This window comes from Sphaerodactylus townsendi, linkage group LG11 (genome assembly GCF_021028975.2).
Source record: "Sphaerodactylus townsendi isolate TG3544 linkage group LG11, MPM_Stown_v2.3, whole genome shotgun sequence".
Classification (NCBI taxonomy): domain Eukaryota; kingdom Metazoa; phylum Chordata; class Lepidosauria; order Squamata; family Sphaerodactylidae; genus Sphaerodactylus; species Sphaerodactylus townsendi.
In genome coordinates, this window is record NC_059435.1 from 6,662,195 (window position 1) to 6,672,848 (window position 10,654).

A 10,654-nucleotide genomic window follows, 5' to 3' on the forward strand; every position below is an offset into this window, starting at 1 on the left:
ATGTTCTAGAGATCTCCACACTTTTCATTATCTGGAAGTTTCCTCCAGCTCCCTGGGGTAGCACCTGCTCTAAATGGCGTCTTCCCCCAGCTCTCGCGTGAGGGCTCTGTCTTCTGTGAGAGACGCAGCAAAAAGAGAGAGCCAGAAGGCCCTTTCACATGGAGTCGGGAGCTCCTGGGAGAGAGCAGGGGTAGAAGAGGACGTGCAGCAAAAAGCAGGTCCATTCTGCCACAACATATGCACTAAATTGAGGTGACCAGACGTCCCGCTTTTGGCGGGACAGTCCCACCTTAAACCAATTTGTCCCATGTCCCGTGGGTTTGTTGAACTGTCCCGAATTTTGGAAGGCTGCCGCACTGCCTTCTGGGGCGCTCCCCTTTTCCTGCCCTGTCACAGGGGAGTGTCCCAAAAGGCAGGGCGCTTCTGCGGCCGTGCGCGCACCCCCGCGCGCAGCCAGCCTCCCGGGTCCTGGTTTACAAAGGTGACAATCTGGTCACCTTACACTAAATTTACAGCAGACCGTTATCACTAGTAAAATGTTCGGATGACAAACCCACATTTCTAAATGCGGCTACTGTTCTTCATGCCATCTGGATAAATTGCATATTGATTTTATTGTGTTTTTTGCTGGAAGCTGTCCTGAGCCCATACATGAGACGGCACATCATGCCTCCCTCACGCAAGGGTATGGAAGTTCTCATGGAATTACGTGAGATGTGGGAGACGTGTGATGGAGGAGGAGTTAACCCCTGTGTAAGAAATAGCACACAACATGGGCACCGTCTAATGTAAGGGTGACCTACATAATGCAGACGTGCTCAGAAACCAAGACCGAGTGCAGATTGAAAGAGAACTGTTAGACGCGCCAGTTGACTAGACGGTCGTTGTCTTGTCGAAGGCTTTCATGGTCGGACTCAACTGGTTGTGGTGGGCTTTCCGGGCTGTGGGGGGCGTGGTCTGATAGATCTTGTTCCTAACATTTTGCCTGCATCTGTGACTGGCGAAACATTAGATGCACCTCTGAAGATGCCAGCCACAGATGCAGGCGAAATGTTAGGAACAAGATCTACCCAGTGGCGAAGCTACAATGGGGACATCCGGGGACACTTGCCCCGGGCGCCCCACATTCAAGTCACATGAGGGGCGCACAATCGCCCCCAAACCCCTCCCCCTTCCTGCCTCGCCTGGCCCCACCCCAACAGACTGCTCCCGGCAGATCCGGCTGAAAGAGCACTCACGCTTTCAGCCAGCAGAGGGAGCAGTCCCAAACAGACTGCTCTTTCAGCCGGCTCTGCAGGGAGCAGTCTGTTGGGGTGGGGCCAGGCCAAGGAGGGAAGGAGGCCCTGCCAGGCTGCCCCAGACCACTGCGGCACCAAAGGTAAGTGGGTGCGGGGGAGGGGGCACAGCCTGGGCCCATCGGAAGCCTTCCCCTCCCTCCTCCCCCACCCAAAAAACCCTCCCTCCCCACTCGCCCCTGCAAGGATGGCAGAGGGGGCTTTCTCGCCCCTGCAAGAGCAAGCAACAGTCTTGCTTGCTCCTGCAAGGGCTACGGAGGGGTTTTTCTCACCCCTGCATGAGCGAGAGACCAACCTTTCTCCTGGGAAAGCTATCCCAATCCCCCTCACCTGCCATGTTAACTCTGCCCATGGATCAGAGCATCCATGGGCAGAAGAAGTTATCCCAGCCTCCCCCCCACCATCCCTGTCTGTGCCCATGGATGATAGGATCCATGGTCAGAGACAGCTCCCCCACCCCATCCCTAGCACCATGGACAGAGACAGCTCCCCAACCCCACCCCTAGCACCATGGACAGAGACAGCTCTCCCACCCCATCCCTAGCACCATGGACAGAGACTGCTCCCCCACCCCATCCCTAGCACCATGGACAGAGACTGCTTCCCCACCCCATCCCTAGCACCATGGACAGAGAGAGCTCCCCCACCCCATCCCTAGCACCATGGACAGAGACAGATCTCCCCCCCCACTCATCCCTAGCACCATGGACAGAGACAGCTCCCCCACCCCATCCCTAGCACCACGGACAGAGGCAGCTCCCCCACCCCATCCCGGCACACGCGGAACCCAGAGACTGCTCCCCCACCCCATCCCCGCACCATGGACGGGGAACTGCTCCACCCCATCCCTAGCACCATGAACATGAGACTGCTCCACCCCCATCCCTACCACCATGGACAGAGACTGGCTCCCACTTGCATCCCTAGCACCATGGACAGAGACAGGCTCCCCCACCCCATGCACAGCACCATGAACAGGGCTGCTCCCCACCCCACCTAGCACCCGCAGGACGGGGAGACAGCTCCCCCACACCCATCCCTAGCGCATGGACAGAGACTGCTTCCCCACCCCATCCCTAGCACCCACCCAGGACAGAGACAGGCTCCACCCCATCCCTCTAGCACCATGAACAGAGACTGCTCCCCCCACCCCATCCCACAGCACCATGGACGGAGACCAGCTCCCCCCCCCCATCCCTAGCACCATGGACAGAGACAGCTCCCCCACCCCATCCCTAGCACCATGGACAGAGACTGCTCCCCCACCCCATCCCTAGCACCATGAACAGAGACTGCTCCCCCACCCCATCCCTAGCACCATGGACAGAGACTGCTCCCCCACTTTACATCCCCTAGCACCATGGACAGTGGCTCCCCCCCCATCCCTAGCACCATGGACAGAGACAGCTCTCCCCCCCCCCATCCCTAGCACCATGGACAGAGACTGCTCCCCCACCCCATCCCTAGCACCATGGACAGAGACTGCCTCCCACCTCCCATCCCTTTGGCACCATGAACAGACTGCTCCCCCACCCCATCCCTAGCACCATGGACAGAGACAGCTCCCCCACCCCATCCCTAGCACCATGGACAGAGACAGCTCCCCCACCCCATCCCTAGCACCATGAACAGAGACTGCTCCCCCACCCCACCCCTAGCACCACGGACAGAGACAGCTCCCCCACCCCATCCCTAGCACCATGGACAGAGACTGCTCCCCCACCCCATCCCTAGCACCACGGACAGAGACAGCTCCCCCACCCCATCCCTAGCACCATGAACAGAGACTGCTCCCCCACCCCATCCCTAGCACCATGGACAGAGACAGCTCCCCCACCCCATCCCTAGCACCATGGACAGAGACAGCTCCCCCACCCCATCCCTAGCACCATGGACAGAGACTGCTCCCCCACCCCATCCCTAGCACCATGGACAGAGACTGCTCCCCCACCCCATCCCTAGCACCATGGACAGAGACTGCTCCCCCACCCCATCCCTAGCACCATGGACAGAGACAGCTCCCCCACCTACCTTTAGCAATTCATGGACAGAGACAGCTCTCCCCATAACCATCCCTAGCACCATGGACAGAGACTGCTCCCCCACCCCATCCCTAGCACCATGGACAGAGACAGCTCTCCCCCCCCCCTCATCCCTAGCACCATGGACAGAGACAGCTCCCCCACCCCATCCCTAGCACCATGGACAGAGACTGCTCCCCCACCCCATCCCTAGCACCATGGACAGAGACAGCTCCCCCACCCCATCCCTAGCACCATGGACAGAGACAGCTCTCCCCACACCCATCCCTAGCACCATGGACAGAGACTGCTCCCCCACCCCATCCCTAGCACCATGGACAGAGACAGCTCCCCCACCCCATCCCTAGCACCATGGACAGAGACAGCTCCCCCACCCCATCCCTAGCACCATGGACAGAGACAGCTCTCCCCCCACCCATCCCTAGCAGTCTGACTCTGCCCATGGATCACAGGATTCATGGACAGATCAAGCTCTCCTAGCCCTCCCCCGCAGCCCCTTTTAGAATGACCAGGTGCAAAAAAAATCATTTTGGTGGGGGGCAGTCGCCGGTGAGGGGGGGGAGGCGCAAAACTCAGATTTTCCCCCGGGCTCCATTTTCCCTAGCTTCACCCCTGGATCTACCAGACCCCGGCTGCACAGCCCGGAAAGCCCACCACAACCAGATGGTCTTTGTTCCTTCAGACAGTTTGGAATCAGAACTCTATGGCCAATGAACGCTAAAAGCCTTATTCCTGGGAGCATAATTCAAAGACTCTAATAATTCCAACAGACTTTAAAAGGAACATGTGACCCAGAATGCAATTTTGGGTCTTCCAGCACAGCGTGCCAAGTAAATACGGGGTCCATTCTGATGAACAGACATGTCTTGTGGAAGCAGAAATCTCTCCATAGTGACAGTATTATCTAAACCACGGGACCCACTCATATTTTCCACAGTGCTCACCAAGTGTTTCGGGAAAGTGTGTGGGGCCAGGTGGGGCTTTCGCCCTGCAAGGCTTCTGCTTGACCATTGGAAATTTGATTGGCTGTGCAGATTTTTTTTTAAGTTGCTTTAGCAGCAGCTTCCACCACAACAGGAGGATCTTCACCTAGAGGCGTATCTGCCCAGTGACATGGGGTACCCGATTGTCTCCGGGCGCATGCCATCTGGTCATGTGGGGGGCACAAAATTGGCCCCCCACATGACCAGGAAGACACCCCCTACCCGTCCAGGAAGACAGGAAGGCAGCAGGACTTCCTGCTGCCTCGTCATCTTCGGGCACCCTTGACCCTGCCCACGTCGTCATCAACATGGGCAGGGTCAAGGGCACCTGTCCTGGCCACCCCACCCCATCCCCCCTTGCTCCCGGTTGGGCTCCCAGCTGGACTCCCAGCCAGCAGCCAGCAGTCCCTTCTGCCTTCCCCTCTGCAGTCTCTCGCCCTCAGAGAGCTGCTTTTATAAGCACTGAGGCTGGGGGGAGTGGCTTGGGGGTGAGGTCATGGGCAGAGCCACATTGATGATGACATGGGCGGGATCAAGGGCGCCTGAAGACGATGAGGCAGCAGGAAGTCCTGCTGCCTTGCCGTTTTCCTGGTCACATGGGGAGGGGCGCGCCCGGAGACAATTTGTCTCCAGGCACCATTTGCCCTCGATATGCTTCTGTCTTCACCATGTGTCTGGAAGGAAGCTACAGCTGCCATTTTGTGGTGAGCAGCACCTCTTGCAGCAGCCATTTTATAACAGTCATATTGTGGCCGAGCCCGCCAGGTTGGGTCTGAGTTCCAAATGGGGACCTCTGATCTAGAACAACCCTGTCAGCCACCTTGCTCTGCCCAATAGTAGGGCTGGCTGCGCGCGAACGACGGTTGCGTTGAGAGGTCCCTCCTGTCTCCTGTGAGATCGCTTCTGTTTTATTTCATCTGAACTCTCTCTTCATTCCCCTCTAGTTAATAGGGTGCATTATTGGCAGACAAGGCAGCAAGATCAATGAAATCAGGCAGATGTCGGGGGCTCAGATCAAGATCGCAAATGCCACAGAAGGCTCGGCGGAACGACAAGTCACCATCACGGGATCTCCTGCAAACATCAGTCTAGCACAGTACCTCATTAATGCAAGGTAGGTTTGTTTTGTGAGCGATGCCCTTCTCTCGGCCTGCTGCATCTCTTGGGGCAGGGGGCACCTGCCCTCCTGGGTCACCTCTGTGCCATCACAGCCGTTCTAACTAGTTGTTCTCACAGGGAACGGTAGATGAACCTGACGCCAGAGAGCAGGAGTCCCAGAGCCTTACCTACAAGGTGTTTAGAAGGCACATACTTGTTGCAGAAGGAACTGTTTGCTGGGTTGGTCCTTGCCGTGGACCAAAATAGCTATTGCCATGAAACAGAGAGCAAAGCAGGTAGGATCTGCTGGCTGGAAATGGCTTCTGCAGTCTAATTTCAGGGAGATGGCTACCAATCTTGATCCTCCTTGATCTGAGACTGCAAATGCCTTAACAGTCCAGGTGCTCGGAAGCAACAGTTGCAGAAGGCCATTGCTTCCACATCCTGCCTGGGAGCTCCCAAAGGCACCTGGTGGGCCACTGCGAGTAGCAGAGAGCTGGACTAGATGGACTCTGCTCTGATCCAGCTGGCTTGTTCTTATAGTCTTAGATATTTAACTTAGCGGGGGGGGGGGGCGGGTCTGGGTTTCTTTTGCAGAAGGGCCACAGGAAACAAACATGTGCATGAGACTCTGTGAATGTACATGACTCTCAATCGTCTCGTCATCATAATGTTGGTTTCTGGGGGCGGGGGGTGACGATGCCTCTTTTTTGGTTCTCTTTTTAGCAAAATGCTGCATTTGGTTTTCAGCTGGTGCTTTGGAAAAAAAAACCTCTTCAAAAGCACGCTGAACATCAGGCGGTCCAAAACGACTCCGAAATTGTGTCCATCCAAGGTTCTAGGTCCCCCCCACCCCCTCTTCCCAAGATGCTTTTTCGAAAATCTGTCCTTATCAAAACAGAATAGACCAGTGATGGTGAACCTTTTTGAGACCGAGTGCCCAAATTCCAACCCAAACCCCACTTATTTATCGCAAAGTGCCAACCCAGCAATTTAACCTGAATGCTGAGGTTTTAGTTTAGAAAAAACCAGTTGGCTCCCTCTTCCTCCGCCTCACCCGCTCGAGCAGGGGCCAGCCTGCTCTAGCCTCCAGCAAGTTTTGCGTGCACCGCTCTGTGCCTCTTTAGCATCACTACCTCCTCTGCACACACACCCCTCGGGCAGAAGCCACCCGGAGCACAGGCACCAGGCCTGCCAGCTGAGTCCTCCCTGCTCACCACGGTGCGCACATGTCGTGCTCAGTGGCCCAGGTCAGCCTAGATGTGTGTGTGTGGGGGGGTGATTTTCTGCCCCCCACATGACGAACTCTGTGTGTGTGTGTGTGCCCACAGAGAGGGCTCCGAGTGCCACCTCTGGCACCCGTGCCATAGGTTCGCCATCACTGGAATAGACCACTCAAAAGATCCCACCTTTTTCCAGTGAGATGGGGCTAGCGTTGTACACCTGTCCAAGGTGAGCATTCAGGTATGCATTCCGGTGTGAGGTAAGCATTCAGGTGTGAGTGAGCACCCTCAGGATTCAACAACAATACAACAACCTTTATTAGTCATATTAAAATAGGCTCCTGAGCATTACAGACATTTCTGAAGTACATATCAAAAGTACATTCAAAACATAGACAGATAAACTGTATCTAGCATTGGACGTTACTTAGAAAATTCTGTCACTTGTAAAAGAAATTTTGCTCCTTTTTCCAAAAGCACGGCCTCTGTGTTATTAACAAAAGCTCCACAACAGAGTTGTCAGAGTCTCTTTCAGATTTGTCTAAGACCCGCCCAGGAGAGAAATTCCTAATGCCCACATATCTCGGACAGTCAAGTATAATGTGAGCAAGAGTCTCCACTTGGTTTTTACAGTGTGGACAGACCCGATCCTGGAGAGGGATAGATAGGTAGCGACCCTTTGTAATGGCCGATGGAAAAGTATTGGATCTGGCCCTTGAAATAATCCATCTCTGTTGGGGTTCAGTTAATCGTTCAAGATATTTGGCTATGTGCCCCTGTTCTGGCCCTCAGGATTCCTTGCAGTATCTTCACTCATTCCTAGCCTTGGGCAGAGTATTGCTCAGCTCCAGTAGTGCGGAATCTCTTGTGTGTGGTGGTCTCCAGAGGCATAAGGGGGGCAAATGGCCCCCGGGGCAAAATGGCGCCTGGACCCGGACTCCCCCCCCCACACACTTACCTTAGTTCAGCCTAGCTGGGCCACTGGCTGAACTAAGGTAAGTGGGGGGCACGGGGGGCAGGCCCCCCTCCATGCCCCCCCTCCCCCCCCACTTACAATTAGAACAGGGGTCTTCAAACTATGGCCCTCCAGATGTTCATAGACTACAATTCCCATGAGCCCTACCACTTGGCCATGCTGGCAGGGGCTGATGGGAATTGTAGTCCATGAACATCTGGAGGGCCATAGTTTGAAGCCCCCTGCCTTTGAATAAAGCAGCTGGCTGAAAAAGCAGCCTGGCTGGTCCCACCAGGCTGCTCCGGGTTTCTGCCAGGCCGGGGGTGGGGGCCGCAAGGGAAGGGGGAGGGTGTGGGGCACGTGATGCCAATGGCGCATTCCCGGGGTGCCCCACCCCACCCCATGGTAGCTACGCGACTGGTGGTCTCTTTGGGTCACCAAATACCTTGGGCCAGCTTTGCCCAGGACATAAAATACCTTGAGCAACTGACAGACAACAGGCAGAGAACATGGCAAAGAAAGTATCATCTTCTAGGGGCCTGGCATTGTTTGAGGGAGGGGGAAGAACCACTAGGAGGGAAACAGATCTCAGTGTTAGCCAGTTTTCAACTTCAAAGCAGTATTGAGCAGTTATAATTTGCCTTCTTGATCGTGAGCATAAATCAGTTCCTTAAGCCCTGGAATCAAGTAAATAGGTGCTCCCTCCTTTAACTTTTAAGGACATGTTCTTCTCTTGGTGTTCAGGGGTTCCCCACATGTGGATATGAGTATAGGCCCCTTCACTTTTACCCTGTTTCTCCGAAAAAAAGACATCCCCTGAGAATAAGACGTAGTGGAGGTTTTGCTGAAGTGCTAAATATAAAACATCCCCCGAAAGTAAGACGTAGCAAAGTTTTTGTTTGGAAGCATGCCTGTCGAACAGAACACCAGAGCATGCAGCTGTGGAGCGGAAAAATAAGACATCCCCTGAAAATAAGACATAGCGCATCTTTGGGAGCAAAAATGAATATAAGACACTGTCTTATTTTCGAAGAAACACAGTAGTTGCACAAAAGTACGTCTCTGGATCTCAGAAGGTGACATTTTAAAATCTTCAGACGGCTCAAAGTAGGCCAATAAAATAAAGTACTTATTAAACAGAACGGTTGTTTGCGGCTCACCAGGTATGATTCACATAGAAAAACATGGAAACTCTCCCAGTTCTGTTGATTGCCATCACAGAATGGGATTTAAGAGCTCCTTTGCCAAGAATGCTACTGTTTCGCCACCGATACTGTAGAAACAAAAAGACATTTTTCATGTTGGATTTCCTAGGCAGAAGGCATTGCACTACCTTCCTGCGCCTCCCCCAAGCATCATACAGCTAATGCATCTACTTAAAATAGCTTCCATTTGTAAATAAATAATCTTAAGGTAACATGTAAATAAATGATGTTCTGCAGTTATATCGATCAAGGAGAGTGTTTCCAATTTAGCAGCTCAGCCTGATGACACTCTTTTAGCGCTTGAAAATGTCTGCAGAGGCAGGGAGGCATTTCTTGGAGAAGTCGGGACCGTGGCAGCTTCCGCAGCACAACGGAGGGGATCGACTGAGCTGAGAAGATGACAGGCAGTCCCTGGTTGCAGCTGGGCAGGGTGAGAAGGCACCGCAGTGGAAATCTGTAGGTGAAGTCTCAGCGACCGTCCTTCAAAACCAGCAAATCTCAGGCCCCATTTTTAATGGGACATAGTTGGAATAGAGCAGTGATGGCGAACCTTTTTGAGGCCGAGTGCCCAAATTGCAACCCAAATCCTGCTTATTTATTGCAAAGTGCCAACCCGGCAATTTAACCTGAATGCTGAGGTTTTAGTTTAGAAAAAAAAACTGGTTGGCTCCCTCTTCTTCCGCCCCACCTGCTCGAGCAGGGGCCAGCCTGCTGTAGCCTCCAGCAAGTCCCGCGTGCACTGCTCTGTGCCTCTCTAGCATCTCTGCCTCCTCTGCCCCCCCCTCCCCCCGCCCCGGGCAGCAGCCACCTGGAGCACAGGCACCAGGCCCACCAGCCGAGTCCTCCCTGCTCACCGTGGTGCGCGGATGTCTTGCTCAGTGACTCAGGCCAGCCTAGGTGTGTGTGTGTCTGCCCCCCACATGACGAACTCTGTGTGCACGTGCCCACAGAGAGGGCTCCGGGTGCCTCCTCTGGCACCCGTGCCATAGGTTCGCCATCACTGGAATAGAGAGAAGCTGTTGAGCAGGAGTGTCCATTTTGTCCCCTGCACGTGCAGCTGTCTTGTAGGGGATCAGACCTTCAGCCCATCGTGGTCAGCATTGTCTGCTCAAGCTGGCAGCTGCTCTCCGGCATCACAGGCAGAAGTCTTTATTCATTTGCTTGGTCGGTTGTCTTCTTGGTCGCCCTGCCCCGAGCGGGCTCAGCAAAGAATTTGCAACATCGTAAAGCACATCGTGTGCTTTTTGAGGCCGAGTGCCCAAATTGCAACCCAGGGCTACCAAGAGGGAGCCTTTGACAGCAAAGAATTTGCAACATCGTAAAGCACATCGTGTGATAAAACCCATGAATTGTCATAACATGCCATAAGGCATCATACCTTGGCGCTGTTGCATTCAAGAAGAAGAAGAGTTTGGATTTCTATCCCCCCTTTCTCTCCTGCAGGAGACTCAAAGGGGCTGACAATCTCCTTGCCCTTCCCCCCTCACAACAAACACCCTGTGAGGTGGGTGGGGCTGAGAGAGCTCCGAGAAGCTGTGACTAGCCCAAGGTCACCCAGCTGGTGTGTGTGGGAGTGCACAGGCTAATCTGAATTCCCCAGATAAGCCTCCACAGCTCAGGCGGCAGAGCCGGGAATCAAACCCGGTTCCTCCAGATTAGATACACGAGCTCTTAACCTCCTACGCCACTGCTGCTCCTGTTCAAGGATAAAATCCAGTGTCACCTGCTGCCTGGGCCTTTTTAACCGCAGATGCTCGGGATAGAACCTGGAACCTTCTGTATGCAAAGCAGATTCCAGCATGGTGTAGTAGTTAAGAGCGGTGGACTCTGATCTGGAGAGTTTGATTCCCCAC

General features: G+C 54.3%; 1 protein-coding gene across 1 annotated transcript in view; it reads left to right on the forward strand.

Annotated features, from left to right (window-relative positions):
- LOC125440770 (poly(rC)-binding protein 3-like) overlaps positions 1 to 10,654 on the forward strand; it is a 66,337-nt gene that overhangs the window by 52,211 nt on the left and 3,472 nt on the right. Inside the window, 1 exon segment of the mRNA XM_048510750.1 lies at positions 5,265 to 5,434. Within this exon segment, the coding sequence (XP_048366707.1) occupies positions 5,265 to 5,434 (170 nt within the window).